General features: G+C 45.2%; 1 protein-coding gene across 1 annotated transcript in view; it reads left to right on the top strand.

Annotated features, from left to right (window-relative positions):
* sptbn5 (spectrin, beta, non-erythrocytic 5) overlaps positions 1–17,637 on the top strand; it is a 70,533-nt gene that overhangs the window by 7,451 nt on the left and 45,445 nt on the right. Inside the window, exons 2-16 of the mRNA XM_061885680.1 lie at positions 509–676; positions 769–885; positions 962–1,119; positions 2,021–2,246; positions 6,493–6,579; positions 6,648–6,755; positions 9,914–9,998; positions 14,017–14,150; positions 14,216–14,436; positions 14,510–14,648; positions 14,718–14,852; positions 14,933–15,021; positions 16,898–17,051; positions 17,136–17,339; positions 17,403–17,609. Coding sequence (XP_061741664.1) covers positions 509–676; positions 769–885; positions 962–1,119; positions 2,021–2,246; positions 6,493–6,579; positions 6,648–6,755; positions 9,914–9,998; positions 14,017–14,150; positions 14,216–14,436; positions 14,510–14,648; positions 14,718–14,852; positions 14,933–15,021; positions 16,898–17,051; positions 17,136–17,339; positions 17,403–17,609 — 2,232 coding nt within the window. The remainder of the gene's footprint in view (positions 1–508; positions 677–768; positions 886–961; positions 1,120–2,020; positions 2,247–6,492; positions 6,580–6,647; positions 6,756–9,913; positions 9,999–14,016; positions 14,151–14,215; positions 14,437–14,509; positions 14,649–14,717; positions 14,853–14,932; positions 15,022–16,897; positions 17,052–17,135; positions 17,340–17,402; positions 17,610–17,637) is intronic.

Here is a 17,637-nt window from a genome sequence, read left to right as displayed (position 1 = left end):
GTAGATGTCATGGTGGTCGTAGTAGTCCTTTTCTTGTAGTACTACTCTAGTAGTCTAGCTGTCCTGGTAGCCCTAGTCGAGTAATCCTGGTTGTTCATGCTAATGTTAGCATGCTAACTTGTAATGCTAACATTAGCATGACTAGGCTACTTAGTTTGTGGTTGACTTGGTCCAGTCCGTTAGATTGAGCTAAGTTAGCCCTTTATAAACGCCAAGTATTATTTGTGGACTGGACTGGACTATTTTGGTGGTAAGTTCCTGTCGGCTAAAGAGCGGAGGTCAGCAGTTTGGCTCTTGACTTTCAGGAAGTTGTGTAACTGGGAGGAAGGCGGCGGGGCCTCTCCCAGATGATGGAGGTGACCTTTGTTTCCTGCCGGAGTCTCCTGGAAACATTCCACACGTTGTTGTTCTGGCAGCGGAGGAAACGTCCGAGCGTTTGTCAACGCTCCGTTAGCGTAGGCCGGCCGGCCGTTAGCGTGACAAAGGTGAACATTCCGCGGTCCCGCAGGAGGACTTGGAGCTGACGGATGTTTACCAGGAGCTCAAGACCGGCGTGGTCCTGATCCGCCTGCTGGAGCTCATAGCCGCAGAGAAGCTGCCGCCGCCCAGCCGCCGCCGGCTGAGGGTCCACTTCCTCGAGAACAACAGCGTCGCCATCAATTTCCTGAAGACCAAGGTGACTTCCTGCGGTGACCCCTCGGTCTTCCGAGGAGGTCTGCGGTGCCGCCTTGTGGTGGCTTCTATCAGGACACTCTTTCTCAATGCCAGATTCGAGTGGATCTGATCGGTCCGGAGAACGTGGTGGATGGCGACCGCACCCTGATCCTGGGTCTGCTCTGGATCATCATCCTCAGGTTCCAGATTGGACGCATAAACCTGGACGAGGTTCCTACCCGAAACCGGCCGTCGCTTGCTCCCTTCTCCTCTCTCCCCCGGTCTCACCTGCCGTCTCCTCGCCTAGGTGGGGGGCGGAGCCAGCAGTGTCCAGCGCTCGGCCAAGGAGGCGCTGCTGATCTGGTGCCAGAGGAAGACCTCGGGCTACGCCGGCGTTGATGTGAAGAACTTCTCTTCCAGCTGGAAGGACGGTCTGGCCTTCAACGCCCTCATCCACGCCCATAGGTCTCTCTCTCTCTCCCACACCCACACCCACACCCACACCCACACTAACACCCACACCCACACTAACACCCACACCCACACTAACACCCACACACACACACACACCCACACTAACACCCACACCCACACCCACACTAACACCCACACCCACACCCACACCCAAACCCACACTAACACCCACACCCACACACACACACACCCACACTAACACCCACACTAACACCCACACCCACACTAACACCCACACCCACACTAACACCCACACCCACACACACACCCACACCCACACCCACACTAACACCCACACCCACACACACACACACACCCACACTAACACCCACACCCACACTAACACCCACACCCACACACACACCCACACACCCACACTCACTAACACCCACACCCGCACACACACCCACACCCACACCCACACTAACACCCACACCCGCACCCACACCCACACCCGCACCCACACCCACACCCGCACCCACACCCGCACCCACACCCACACCCACACCCACACTAACACCCACACACACCCACACTAACACCCACACACACCCACACTAACACCCACACCCACACCCACACACACACACACACACCCACACCCACACTAACACCCACACCCACACACCCACACTAACACCCACACACACACCCACACCCACACTAACACCCGCACCAACACCCACACTAACACCCACACACACACCCACACCCACACACACACACCCACACCCACACCCACACCCGCACCCACACTAACACCCGCACCCACACCCACACTAACACCCACACCCACACCCACACCCACACACACACCCACACCCGCACCCACACCCACACCCACACTAACACCCACACCCACACCCACACTAACACCATCGCCCGCCCCCAGACCCGACCTGCTGGACTACAGCCGACTCCGTGGCGACCAGGCCCGCGCCAACCTGCAGCAGGCGTTCGAGGTGGGCGAGCGGGCGCTGGGCATCATGCAGCTGCTGGAGGTGGAGGACATCTTGGTGTCTCAGGACGAGAAGTCCATCATGACCTACGTGTCCCTGTACTACCACTACTTCTCCCGGACCAAGCACGAGCACACCCTGCAGAAGAGGCTCGCCAAGGTCTGGGCCAGCAGGGGGCAGCACTCGCTCCATACATAGCACACACCTCAACAGGGCTTTGGGTCCATCTCGACTATTTAGTCTAAAGTGGACTATTTAGTCTAAAGTGGACTATTTAGTCTCCAATTAAGTATTTATTGTAATCTGAACTATTTAGTTTAAAGTGGACTATTTAGTCTCAAAGGGACTATTTAGTCTCCAATGAACTATTTATTCAAATCTGAACTATTTAGTCTCAAACTGACTATTTAGTATCAATAAACTATTTAGTGTAATATGAACTATTTAGTCTCAAATGGGCTATTTAGTCTCAAATTAAATATTTAGTCTCAAATGGACTATTTAGTCTCAAATGAACTATTTAGTCTCAAATAAACTATTTAGTCTCAAATGGACTATTTAGTCTCAAATGGACTATTTAGTCTCAAATGAACTATTTAGTCTCAAATGGGCTATTTAGTCTCAAATTAAATATTTAGTCTCAAATGGACTATTTAGTCTCAAATGAGCTATTTAGTCTCAAATGAACTATTTAGTCTCAAATGGACTATTTAGTCTCAAATGAACTATTTAGTCTCAAATGGACTATTTAGTCTCAAATTAAATATTTAGTCTCAAATGGACTATTTAGTCTCAAATGAGCTATTTAGTCTCAAATGAACTATTTAGTCTCAAATGGACTATTTAGTCTCAAATGAACTATTTAGTCTCAAATGGGCTATTTAGTCTCAAATTAAATATTTAGTCTCAAATGGACTATTTAGTCTCAAATGGACTATTTAGTCTCAAATGAACTATTTAGTCTCAAATGGGCTATTTAGTCTCAAATTAAATATTTAGTCTCAAATGGGCTATTTAGTCTCAAATGGACTATTTAGTCTCAAATGAACTATTTAGTCTCAAATGAACTATTTAGTCTCAAATGGGCTATTTAGTCTCAAATTAAATATTTAGTCTCAAATGGGCTATTTAGTCTCAAATTAAATATTTAGTCTCAAATGGACTATTTAGTCTCAAATGAGCTATTTAGTCTCAAATGAACTATTTAGTCTCAAATGGACTATTTAGTCTCAAATGAACTATTTAGTCTCAAATGGACTATTTAGTCTCAAATTAAATATTTAGTCTCAAATGGACTATTTAGTCTCAAATGAGCTATTTAGTCTCAAATGAACTATTTAGTCTCAAATGGACTATTTAGTCTCAAATGAACTATTTAGTCTCAAATGGGCTATTTAGTCTCAAATTAAATATTTAGTCTCAAATGGACTATTTAGTCTCAAATGGACTATTTAGTCTCAAATGAACTATTTAGTCTCAAATGGGCTATTTAGTCTCAAATTAAATATTTAGTCTCAAATGGGCTATTTAGTCTCAAATGGACTATTTAGTCTCAAATGAACTATTTAGTCTCAAATGGGCTATTTAGTCTCAAATTAAATATTTAGTCTCAAATGGGCTATTTAGTCTCAAATTAAATATTTAGTCTCAAATGGACTATTTAGTCTCAAATGAGCTATTTAATGTAAAATAAACTATTAGTCTAAAATGGATGTATTAGTCTCAAATGGACTTATTAGTCTCAAATGGACTATTTAGTCTAAAATTGTCTACTTAGTCTAAATTTGACTATTTAGTCTCAAATGAACTATTTAGTCTGAAATTAACTATTTGGTCTCAAATGGACTATTTGGTGTCGAACTATTTAGTCTCAAATGGACTAATCTAAAATTGAGTATTTAGTCTAAAGTGGACTACAGTCTCAAAGGGACTATTTAGTCTCAAATGGACTATTTAGTCTGAAATGGAATATTTAGTCTCAAAAGGACTATTTAGTGTCAAATTAACTATTTAGTCTCAAATTGAGTATTTAGTAAATAATTTACTATTTAGTCTAAAGTGGAGTATTTAGTCTCAAAGGGACTATTTAGTCTCAAATGGACTATTTAGTCTAAAATGGAATATTTAGTCTCAAATGGACTATTTGTGTCAAATTAATTATTTAGTCTCAAATGGACTATTTAGTCTAAAATGGACTATTTAGTCTAAAGTGGACTATAAAGTCTCAAATGGACTATGTAGTCTAAAATGGAATATTTAGTCTCAAATGGACTATTTAGTGTCAAATCAACTATTTAGTCTCCAATGGACTATTTAGTCTAAAATTGATAAATTAGTCTAAAATTGACTATTAAGTCTCAAATGGCCTATTTAGTCTAAAATTAACTATTTAGTCTAAAGCGGACTATTTAGTCTCATAGGGAGTATTTAGTCTCAAAGGGACTATTTATTCTCAAATGGAATATTTAGTCTCAAATGGACTATTTAGTCTCAAAATGACTATTTAGTCTCAAATGGACTATTTAGTCTCAAAATGACTATTTAGTCTCAAATGGACTATTCTCAAATGTATTATTTGGTCTCAAATGGAATATTTAGTTTCAAATGGACTATTTAGTCTAAAATTGACTATTTAGTCCCAAACTGACTATTTAGTATCAATAAACTGTTTAGTGTAATCTGAACCACTTAGTCTCAAATGCCCTATTTAGTCTAAAATAGACTATTTAGTCTGAAATGGACTATTTAGTTTTAAATGAAAAATTTAGTCTAAAATAGACCTTTTAGTCTCAAATGGACTGTTTAGTCTCAAATGAACTATTTAGTCTCAAATGGACTATTTAGTCTAAAATGGACAATTCAGTCTCAAATTAACTATTTAGTCTAAAACTGACTTTTTAGTCTAAAATTAAGTATTTAATCTCAAATGAACTATTTGGTCTAAAATGGAATATTTAATCTCAAATGGACTATTTAGTCTTAAATTGACTATTTAGTCTCAAATTAACTATTTGTTCTAAAATGCAATATTTAGTCTCAAATGGACTATTTGGTGTAAAATTGACTATTTAGTTTCAAACTGACTATTTAGTCTCAAATGAACTATTTAATCTAAATAGAATATTTTGTCAAAAATTGACTCTAGTCTAAAATTGACTTTTTAGTCTCATAGGGACTATTTAGTCTCAAATGAACTATTTATTATAATCCTAACTATTTAGTCTGAAACTGACTATTTAGTCTCACATGAACTATTTAGTCTCAAATGGACTATTTAATCTCAAATGGACTATTTAGTATCAAATAAACTATTTAGTGTACTCTGAACTATTTAGTCTCAAATGGACTATTACTCTCAAATGTACTATTAAGTCTAAAATGGACTATTTAGTCTCAAATGAACTATTAAATCTAAAATTGTCTTTTTAGTCTAAAATGAACAAATTATTCTAAACTGGACTATTTAGTGTCAAATGAACTATTTGGTCTAAAACGGACTACTTAGGCTTCAATTGACTGTTTAGTCTACCATGAACTATTTAGTTCAACATGGACTATTTAGTTTAAAGTGGACTATTGAGTCTAAAGTGGACTATATTTAATGCCAACGTCTCCGGAGAGCCCAGAAAACCAGGAGTAGGGACTTAGTGCCCTCTGGTGGTGCAGGAGAGAACTACAGGCTCCTTGCAATACTGGCCTCTGGTGGTGCAGGAGAGAACTACAGGCTCCTTGCAATACTGCCCTCTGGTGGTGCAGGAGAGAACTACAGACTCCTTGCAATACTGCCCTCTGGTGGTGCAGGAGAGAACCACAGGCTCCTTGCAATACTGCCCTCTGGTGGTGCAGGAGAGAACCACAGGCTCCTTGCAATACTGCCCTCTGGTGGTGCAGGAGAGAACTACAGACTCCTTGCAATACTGCCCTCTGGTGGTGCAGGAGAGAACCACAGGCTCCTTGCAATACTGCCCTCTGGTGGGCGTCCTGCGGGAGCGCAGCGTCTAATCCAGTTGCATGGGGGATTAAGGCGGGATTAGTCGGACAGGAAGTGGCCTCCAGGCAGGAGAGCGGCACAGAGAGGAGAAACTCGTGAGGTCATTTTTATTCAAGTCACGTTGCTATGGCGACCACCTCCTTGTGGGCGGGGACTAGCCAGTAAATTGACGAGCGTAGAACGAGGTCCACAACACACCGATGATGTCAGAGCCGGTGACGTGAGGGGGAGGGGGTGGGGGGGTCAGGTATGTCAGTGGGGGGCCGCCTCAGTGGATTGTGGGTAAAAAGGAAGTACAGAAGAGAATGTTGCCCATGGAGCCTCCACAGGGTGTGTACGGGAGCCATGTCGGTCCCAAGTCTCTCTCTGGGGGTTCATGGACTTGTGAGGTAAAAGAGAGGACTGTCTCCTCAGATCGTGGGCTTGCTGATGGAGCTGGACGCCATGAAGGTCCACTACGAGACCATGGTGCGTGACCTGCTGCAGTGGATCCAGATGACGGTAAGAAGACTCGGGTGACACCCTGGGCCGGGAGCAGCGAGGGTCACGTAGCTGCCTGCTGCCCCCAGGTGCTGCGCCTCAACGACCGGACCTTTCCCAACTCGGTGAGGGATCTGCAGGTGCTCATGGCGGCCTTCAAGACCTACAGGATGCTGGAGAAACCCCCCAAATATCAGGTGAGACCATAGTTAAGGTTGTGATATAGACTTAGACTTGGACACCTACTCAGTGGTCTAGTGGTTAGAGTGTCCGCCCTGAGATCGGTAGGTTGTGAGTTCAAATCCTGTCCGAGGCATACCAAAGACTATAAAAATAGGACTCATTCCTTTCCTACTTGGCACTCAGCATCAAGGGTTGGAATTGGGGGTTAAATCACCAAAAATGATTCCCGGGCGCGGCACCACTGCTGCCCACTGCTCCCCTCACCTCCCAGGGGGGGATCAAGGGTGATGGGTCAAATGCAGAGACTCATTTTGCCCCACCTGGTGTGTGTGTGACAGTCCTTGGTACTTTAACTTTACTTTAACTTGACTAACTTTATTGATCCAAAAGGCAAATTGCAGTACCAAATTGACCACAGACCGGACCCTCTGAGTCTGTATTGGTAATGGTTATGGTGGTGTAATGACCACGGACCGGACCCTCCGAGAGTCTGTATTGGCCATGGTTGTTGTGGCATTTTGACCACGGACCAGACCCTCCGAGAGTCTGTATTGGCCATGGTTATTTTGGCAATTTAACCACGGACCAGACCCTCTGAGAGTCTGTGTTGGCCATGATTATTGTGGCAATTTAACCACGGACCAGACCCTCTGAGACTCTAAGTTGGCCATGGTTGTTATATGACCATGAACCGGACCCTTGGAGAGTTGGTGTTGGCCATGGTTATGGTTTTAATATGACCATGGACCAGACCCTCTGAGAGTCAGTATTGGCAACAGTTATGGCCGTAATATGACCATGGACCAGACCCTCGGAGAGTCAGTATTGGCAACAGTTATGGCCGTAATATGACCATGGACCAGACCCTCGGAGAGTCAGTATTGGCAACAGTTATGGTTTTAATATGACCATGGACCAGACCCTCGGAGAGTCAGTATTGGCAATGGTTATGGTTGTAATATGACCATGGACCGGACCCTCTGAGACTCTATGTTGGTCATGGTTATGGTTGTAATATGACCATGGACCAGACCTTCTGAGACTCTATGTTGGCATTGGTTATGGTTGTAATATGACCATGGACTGGACCCTCTGAGAGTTTGTGTTGACCATGGTTATGGTTGTAATATGACCACAGATCGGACCCTCTCTGAGTCTCTATTGGCAATGGTTATGGTTGTAATATGACCATGGACCAGACCCTCTGAGAGTCTGTGTTGGCCATGGTTATTGTGGCAATTTGACCACGGACCAGACCCTCTGAGCGTCAGTGTTGGCCATGGTTGTTATATGACCATGAACCGGACCCTTGGAGAGTTGGTGTTGGCCATGGTTATGGTTGTAATATGACCATGGACCAGACCCTCTGAGAGTCAGTATTGGCAACAGTTATGGTTGTAATATGACCATGGACCAGACCTTCTGAGAGTCAATATTGGCAACAGTTATGGTTGTAATATGACCATGGACCAGACCCTCTGAGAATCAGTATTGGCAACAGTTATGGTTGTAATATGACCATGGACCGGACATTCTGAGACTCTATGTTGGCATTGGTTATGGTTGTAATATGACCATGGACTGAACCCTATGAGAGTCTGTGTTGGCCATGGTTGTTGTATGACCATGGACCAGACCCTCTGAGAGTTTGTGTTGGCCATGGTTGCAATATGACCATGGACCGGACCCTCTGAGAGTTTGTGTTGACCATGGTTATGGTTGTAATATGACCACAGATCGGACCCTCTGAGAGTCTCTATTGGCAATGGTTATGGATGTAATATGACCATGGACCCGACCCTTTGAGAGTCTGTGTTGGCCATGATTATTGTGGCAATTTGACCACGGACCAGACCCTCTGAGAGTCAGTGTTGGCCATGGTTGTTATATGACCATGAACCGGACCTTTGGAGAGTTGGTGTTGGCCATGGTTATGGTTGTAATATGACCATGGACCAGACCCTCTGAGAGTCAGTATTGGCAACAGTTATGGTTGTAATATGACCATGGACCAGACCCTCTGAGAGTCAGTATTGGCAACAGTTATGGTTGTAATATGACCATGGACCAGACCCTCTGAGAGTCAGTATTGTCAACAGTTATGGTTGTAATACAACCATGGACTGAACTCTCTGAGAGTCTGTGTTGGCCATGGTTGTTGTAAGACCATGGACCAGACCCTCTGAGAGTTTTTGTTGGCCGTGGTTGTAATACGACCATGGACCGGACCCTCTGAGAGTTTGTGTTGACCATGGTTATGGTTGTAATATGACCATGGACAGACCCTCTGAGAATCAGTATTGGCAACAGTTATGGTTGTAATATGACCATGGACCGGACCCTCTGAGACTCTATGTTGGTCATGGTTATGGTTGTAATACGACCATGGACTGAACCCTCTGAGAGTTTTTGTTGGCCATGGTTGTAATATGACCATGGACCGGACCCTCTGAGAGTTTGTGTTGACCATGGTTATGGTTGTAATATGACCATGGACCAGACCCTCTGAGAGTTTGTGTTGACCATGGTTATGGTTGTAATATGACCATGGGCCGGACCCTCTGAGACTCTATGTTGGTCATGGTTATGGTTGTAATACGACCATGGACTGAACCCTCTGAGAGTCTGTGTTGGCTATGGTTGTTGTATGACCACGGACCAGACCCTCTGAGAGTTTGTGTTGGCCATGGTTGTTATATGACCATGAACCGGACCCTTGGAGAGTGGGTGTTGGCCATGGTTATGGTTGTAATATGACCATGGACTGAACCGTCTGGGAGGCTGTCTTGGCCATGGTTGTTGTATGACCATGGACCAGACCCTCTGAGAGTTTGTGTTGGCCATGGTTGTAATATGACCACAGATCGGACCCTCTGAGAGTCTCTATTGGCAATGGTTATGGTTGTAATATGATCATGGACTGGACCCTCTGAGAGTTGGTGTTGGCAATGGCTATGGTTGTAATATGACCATGGACCCGACCCTTTGAGAGTCTGTGTTGGCTATGACTGTAATATGACCATGGACCGGACCCTCCGAGAGTCTGTGTTGGCCATGATTATGGTTGTTATATGACCATGGACCAGACCCTCTGAGAGTCTGTGTTGACCATGCTTATGGTGGTAAGATGACCATGGATTAGACCCTCTGACATTCTGTGTTTGCCCCTCAGGAACGTGGAGCCATGGAAGCCCACTTGTTCAGTCTGAGGACCCAGCTGGCCGCCAACAACCAAAGGGCCTACGTGCCCCCAGAAGGTAGCGAGCGTCTACTTCGGTTCCAATAGTTTGTTGGTTCTAACCTTTAGAGTTTTTAACGTTTTATGGTTTTACGTGTAATTAATGTGTCAGTAATCACACGGGGCCGCCTTAAACCGAGGGCGGGCCCCAAGGCTGATGGAGTTTTTAGTCTGTGATCGACAGAATCGGGGGCCCCTGAAAAACTAAAAATAGTTAGACCGACATTGTTTACAAGGACAAGAATGTGGAGATTTTGACATCCGTGGAGAGACTAGTCATGAGTAATAACATGTTAATTACACGTTAATAACATGAAAACAATGAAACATTAATAACTTCAATGTTAATAAATTCAAAACTTAAAGGCCTGAAATGGAAAATGTTTGCAGCACAAACGACAAGAAACCGATTTCGGGGCGATTTTGGCATAAATCGTGGGAGTTATGTTTAATAACACGTTAATTACACGTTAATAACATTAAAACATTAATAACTGAAAAAAACGAAATTGCACCAGTTTTAAAAATGTTCAGCACAAACAAAAGGAGCACCTTTGGGAATAGTTTGACAAAGTTGATGACTATAAGTAATAACACGCTTATTACACGTTAATAACAAACACGTGAAATGTGAATAACTTAAAAAAACACAAATGCACAAATAAAAGATGTTTGTGGCTCAAATGAATTGGACACGTTGAGTTATAAATAATAACATGTTTATTACATGTTAACGTAAAAAATAATTACACGTTAATTACATGTTAATAACATACAAAAAGCACAACATGTTAACCTAAAAAAGCAAAACGGCACAAACAAATACGACAAGTTTAGGGAGATTTTGATACAGTATGGGGGACAAGCGGTAGAAAATGGATGGACGGAGCGCTGTAGTTATGAATAATAATTACGGTATCAAGCTAAAAAACAAACTTAACAGCTTAAACAAAACAATCATCAGCACAAACGACTGAAGTTTGTGTAGATATTTACATATTAGGGTATTAGTTATGAGTAATAACATGTTTATTACATGTTAACGTAAAAAATAATTACACGTTAATTACATGTTAATAACATACAAAAACCACAACATGTTAACCTAAAAAAGCAAAACGGCACAAATGAAAAATGTTTGCGGCACAAACAAATACGACAAGTTTAGGGAGATTTTGATACAGTATGGGGGACAAGCGGTAGAAATGGATGGACGGAGCGCTGTAGTTATGAATAATAATTACGGTATCAAGCTAAAAAACTCAACAGCACAAACAAAACAATCATCAGCACAAATGACTGAAGTTTGTGTAGATATTTACATATTAGGGTGTTAGTTATGAGTAATAACATGTTTATTACATGTTAACATAAAAAATAATTACACGTTAATTACATGTTAATAACCTACAAGAACCACAACAAGTTAACCTAAACAGCAAAACGGCACAAATGAAAAATGTTTGCAGCACAAACAAATACGACAAGTTTAGGGAGATTTTGATACAGTATGGGGGACAAGCGGTAGAAAATGGATGGACGGAGCGCTGTTTACAATAATTATGGTATCAAGCTAAAAAACCTAACAGCACAAACAAAACAATCATCAGCACAAACGACTGAAGTTTGTGTCGATATTTACATATTAGGGTATTAGTTATGATTAATAACATGTTAATTACATGTTAATAACATAATGACCATAAAACGTGCAATTTAAAAAAAGGTAACGGCACAAATGAACGGAACGTAGTTGGGGACTAAGCAGGCATGTGATTTTTTTTCCGTCTAAAGTCGGAATTCCGTCTTTTTTAATCTCGGAAATGCAAAAAAAGTGTCGACCAATCAACTACGGCGTAAGATAATATCACGCCGTAGTTGATTGGTCGATATGTTCCTTGTGACCAATCAGGACGTCTGTTATGAATGATGACGTCATCGCCGCCTTTTTCCAAATGTAAACGATGTCGGTTCTCGAGAGAAAAGACGCTTCACGAGTCCAATTCAAATTTGGCTCAATTGAGGAGAAACATGTGGACGCCGTGCCCTTGAGCAGTGCCGGAAGGTTGTACGCTTCCTCTTTTTTTGGGACTTTCCCTGATTACCTGGCAACAGGTGTTTCTAAGGGAGGGGGGGTCATAAACAGCCATTGATTAATAACAGTTCAAAGAGATGGTGCCTGAAGGGGGTCAGGTCCTGCTTTGTAGATCTCAGGTCAAGACAAATTCAACCAACGCCTTCATGTCGCTTCCCATCGTACACTGTGGAGTTTTATCAATCAATCAATCAATCAATCAATCAATGTTTATTTATATAGCCCCAAATCACAAATGTCTCAAAGGACTGCACAAACCATTACGACTACGACATCCTCGGAAGAACCCACAAAAGGGCAAGGAAAACTCACACCCAGTGGGCAGGGAGAATTCACATCCAGTGGGACGCCAGTGACAATGCTGACTATGAGAAACCTTGGAGAGGATCTCAGATGTGGGCAACCTCCCCCCCCCTAGGGGACCGAAAGCAATGGATGTCGAGCGGGTCTAACATGATACTGTGAAAGTTCAATCCATAGTGGCTCCAACACAGCCGCGAGAGTTCAGTTCAAAGCGGATCCAAGACAGCAGCGAGAGTCCCGTCCACAGGAAACCATCCCAAGCGGAGGCGGATCAGCAGCGTAGAGATGTCCCCAACCGATACACAGGCGAGCGGTCCATCCTGGGTCTCGACTCTGGACAGCCAGTACTTAATCCATGGTCATCGGGCCGGACCCCCTCCACAAGGGAGGAGGGGGACATAGGAGAAAAAAGAAAAGAAGCGGCAGATCAACTGGTCTAAAAAGGAGGTCTATTTAAAGGCTAGAGTATACAGATGAGTTTTAAGGTGAGACTTAAATGCTTCTACTGAGGTAGCATCTCGAACTGTTACCGGGAGGGCATTCCAGAGTACTGGAGCCCGAACGGAAAACGCTCTATAGCCCGCAGACTTTTTTTGGGCTCTAGGAATCACTAATAAGCCGGAGTCTTTTGAAGGCAGATTTCTTGCCGGGACATATGGTACAATACAATCGAGCGGGTCTAACATGATACTGTGAAAGTTCAATCCATAGTGGCTCCGACACAGCCGCGAGAGTTCAGTTCAAAGCGGATCCAAGACAGCAGCGAGAGTCCCGTCCACAGGAAACCATCCCAAGCTGAGGCGGATCAGCAGCGTAGAAATGTCCCCAACCGATACAGGCGAGCGGTCCATCCTGGGTCCCGACGAGCGGTCCATCCTGGGTCTCGACTCTGGACAGCCAGTACTTCATCCATGGTCATCGGACCGGACCCCCTCCACAAGGGAGGGGGGGGACATAGGAGAAAGAAAAGAAGCGGCAGATCAACTGGTCTAAAAAGAAGGTATATTTAAAGGCTGGAGTATACAGTTGAGTTTTAAGGTGAGACTTAAATGCTTCTACTGAGGTAGCATCTCGAACTGTTACCGGGAGGGCATTCCAGAGTACTGGAGCCCGAACGGAAAACGCTCTATAGCCCGCAGACTTTTTTTGGGCTCTAGGAATCACTAATAAGCCGGAGTCTTTTGAAGGCAGATTTCTTGCCGGGACATATGGTACAATACAATCGGCAAGATAGGATGGAGCTAGACCGTGTAGTATTTTATACGTAAGTAGTAAAACCTTAAAGTCACATCTTAAGTGCACAGGAAGCCAGTGCTGGTGAGCCAGTACAGGCGTAATATGATCAAATTTAGGATCAGAGACAGCTTTGGTCCTCTTGCCGGGCGAGCTGAACTCTATGTAACACAAAGTTATGTGATAACTCGGATACAATTATTCTGACAAAAACTATAATAGCAAAAAACGAATGGCACAAGTTTTGGGGGGTTTTGACAAGGACTTTGAAATGGTTTTGTGTACTGACCCACTTCTCGTGGACTCTTGATTACTTGAGCAAAAATGCGTGCTTATGAAGTCTTCCACATAATTAGAACTTGATGAGTCCCCATAACGCTTCCCGGCCGCCTGATGCTTTGTGAAGGTAAAACCCTCGGCGACATTGAGAGAGCTTGGAGTCTTTTGGAGAAGGCGGAGCACGAGCGAGAACAAGCCCTGCAGGAGGCGCTCCGGCGCCTGGAGAACTTGGAGCAACTGGCCCAAAAGTTTGAGAGAAAGGTAAGCGAGGACAATGAAAACCGTGACCGAGGAGGACGAGGTTCAGGCAAGCTGCTCTGCCGTAGGCCGCTCTGAGGGAGGGTTATCTGGAGGACACGCTGCGCCTGATCCGCAGGCAGGACTTCAGAGGTCTGAGCACCCTGGAAGAGGCCCAGGCGGCCAGGAGGCGGCTGGAGGCCCTCGCCACCGACGCCCAGGCTAGGGAGCCTCGGTTCTCCGCCCTCAAAGACATGGCAGACACCATCAGGAGAGAAAAGTACCACAGCAAGGAGCGCATCGTCCGGAGGTACAGGCGCCCCCCCAGCCCACCGGTTGCTAATTGGAACCGGCGCAGTACAAAGTCCATGTATGTTTTGCAGAGAGGAGAACATCAACGGGCGCTGGCGGGAGCTGTTGCTGCAGCTTCAGGAGCAGAGGGAGCTGCTGGGGAATGTGGCGTCCACACTCAGCATCCTCCGAGACGTCGCCATCGTCTCCCAAGCGCTGAAAGACCTCCACGTGTGTGCATAAGTCTCACCCGCGCAAACCTCTCAGCCGCCGTATGAAGTCCGTCCTCCGTGTTTGCAGGCCAGAGCCACCTCCTCGGAGCTGGGCAAACAGCTGACGGAGGTGGAGGCTCTCCTCCGGCAGCACGACCTCCTGCAAGCTCAAATCTCCGCGCACGGCGACACAATCGGCGCCATCAGCGGCGCCGCGCTCAAAGTACCTCCTTCTTGGTCTACGGGGTCCGGGGGCTGGGTTGGGGGGTGCTGGTCAGAAACTCTGTGCTTGCTTCTTCTCAGGGAAACGCCAGAGGTGATCAGCAGATTCAGAGCCGAGTGAGAGCGTTGGAGACGCAATATAAATCTTTGATGGCGCACAGCAGCAGCAGGTGCTTTTACATCCAACAACTTGTCTTCCTCTACTTCCTGTTGGGCTTGGTCTGCTTCCTGTGTGTGCTGGTGTTCTTTCTGTTGGGCAACTTCCTGTGCTGGACATTCTACTTTCTGTGTATACTGGCCTACTTCCTGTTTGACCGGGTTTACTTCCTGTGCGGGGTATTTTACTCTGCTGGTTTACTTCCTGTGTGTGCTGACCTACTTCTTGTGTGTGCTGACCTACTTCCTGTTTGCTTTGGGCTACTTCCTGATCCGGACATTCTACTTCTTGTGTGTGCTGATCTACTTCCTGTTTGCCTTGGGCTACTTCCTGATCCGGACATTCTACTTCTTGTGTATGCTGACCTACTTCCTGTTTGCCTTGGGCTACTTCCTATGCCGGACATTGTACTTCTTGTGTGTGCTGACCTACTTTCTGTTTGGCCTGGTTTACTTCCTTTTTTTGCTTGTTCTACTTCCTATGCTGGGTATTTTACTTCCTGTTTGGCCTAGTTTACTTTCTTTTTTCGCTTGTTCTACTTCCTATGCGGGGTATTTTACTTCCTGTTTGGCCTGGTTTACTTCCTTTTTTCGCTTGTTCTACTTCCTGTGCGGGGTATTTTACTCCCTGTTTGGCCTGGTTTACTTCCTTTTTTCGCTTGTTCCACCTCCTGTGCGGGGTATTTTACTTCCTCTTTGGCCTGGTTTACTTCCTTTTTTTGCTTGTTGTACTTCCTATGCGGGGTATTTTACTTCCTGTTTGGCCTGGTTTACTCCCTTTTTTCGCTTGTTCTACTTCCTATGTGGGGTATTTTACTTCCTCTTTGGCCTGGTGTACTTCCTTTTTTCGCTTGTTCTACTTCCTGTGCGGGGTATTTTACTTCCTGTTTGGCCTGTTTTACTTCCTTTTTTCGCTTGTTCTACTTCCTGTGTGGGGTATTTTACTTCCTGTTTGGCCTGGGTTACTTCCTTTTTTCGCTTGTTCTACTTCCTATGCTGGGTTTTTTACTTCCTGTTTGTCCTGGTTTAGTCCCTTTTTTCGCTTGTTCTACTTCCTGTGCTGGGTTTTTTACTTCCTGTTTTTCCTGGTTTTGTCCCTTTTTTCCCTTCTTCCACTTCCTGTACGAGGTATTTTACTTCTTCTTTGGCCTGGTTTACCTCCTTCTTTTGCTTGTTCTACTTTCTGTGCAGGGTATCTTACTTCCTGTTTGGCCTGGTTTACTTCCTTTTCTTCGCTTGTTCTACTTCCTGTGCGGGGTATTTTACTTCCTGTTTGGCCTGGTTTACTTCCTTTTTTCGCTTGTTCTACTTTCTATGCGGGGTATTTTACTTCCTGTGTGTGATGGCCTATTTCTCATTTGGCTTTGTCAACTTTCTGTGCATACTACCTCTCCTTCAGCGTTGTCGACTTCGTGTATTTGCTGGTCTACTTCCTGTTTGTGCTGGCCTACTTCCTGTTTTGCCTGGTTCACCACCTCTTTGGTTTGTTCTACTTCCTGTGCTGGCCTACTTTTTGTTTGGCTTTTGTCTACTTTCTGTGTATACTATCTGTTGTTTGGCTTTGTGGACTTCCTGTGTTGGCTTGTCTACTTCCTGTGTGTGCCGGTCTTTTTCCTGTTTGGCTTGGTTGTGCGTATTACTACTTGTTTGGCCTTGTTGACTTCCGGTATTTGCTGGTCTACTTCCTGTGTTTTCAGTCATACTTTCTGTTTGACTTGGCTCCCTTCCTGTTTGGCTTGCATTACTTCCTGTGTGGGCTATTCTATGTCCTCTGTGTGCTGGCCTACTTCCTGTTTGGCTTTTTGTCAACTTCCTGTATTTTCTGGCCTACTTCCTGTGCACCTTGGTCAACTTTCTGTGCATACTACTTCCTGCACGGGGCTTATTCAGGAGGATCCTGCTGGAGGCTCAGCGCAGACTCTTTGAATTCTTCCAAGACTGTGAGGACCTGGAGGCGTGGCTTTGCGACCGCTGGCTGCAGCTGCAGGCCGCGACGTTGGGACGAGACCTGAACCACGTGCAGCTGGCCCAGCACAAGCACAAGGTGCACGTGCAGGCACCCGCACAATGAACGAGCTGATACCTTGAAGACTGCGGCTTCTTGATTGTTGACTGTCTCTGACCGCAGGCGCTAGAGGCGGAGCTTCAAGCTCAGGAGTTTGTGTATCAGCGTCTTCTGAGTCGAGGTCAAGACTTTTTGACCAAGCAGAGTCCAGAAAACCTGCGTACCATCCACAAGTGGATCAGAACCTTGAAGAAACTCTGGACTCACCTGAGTGCTGAGACCAGTTCACATCGCCAGAGACTACAGGCGGCAGTCGCCATCAAACAGGTGAGTCAACATTTCGATGAAACCAGCAGGTGGGACCGTCCATGCTTCTGTCTGTGGGTCCAGTACTTTGCAGACGTAGACGAGGCTAACTCTTGGCTGAGCGACAAAAAGCCGCTTTTGACCAGTGAGGACTACGGGAAGGATGAGTCTAGCTCGGCGGCGCTGCTACAGCGCCACCTGCGCTTGGACAAAGAAATGGCGGCCTACGCGGTGGAAATCAAGAGGCTGTCGGAGCAGGCCAGGAACACGGCGCAGCTGACTGAGTTTACCGTGAGTTCTGTTTGGGATGCATCACCAC

This window comes from Nerophis ophidion, linkage group LG24, assembly GCF_033978795.1.
Source record: "Nerophis ophidion isolate RoL-2023_Sa linkage group LG24, RoL_Noph_v1.0, whole genome shotgun sequence".
Classification (NCBI taxonomy): domain Eukaryota; kingdom Metazoa; phylum Chordata; class Actinopteri; order Syngnathiformes; family Syngnathidae; genus Nerophis; species Nerophis ophidion.
The sequence above is the reverse complement of the archived record's forward strand: the minus strand, read 5'-3'. Positions and strand labels throughout refer to the sequence as shown.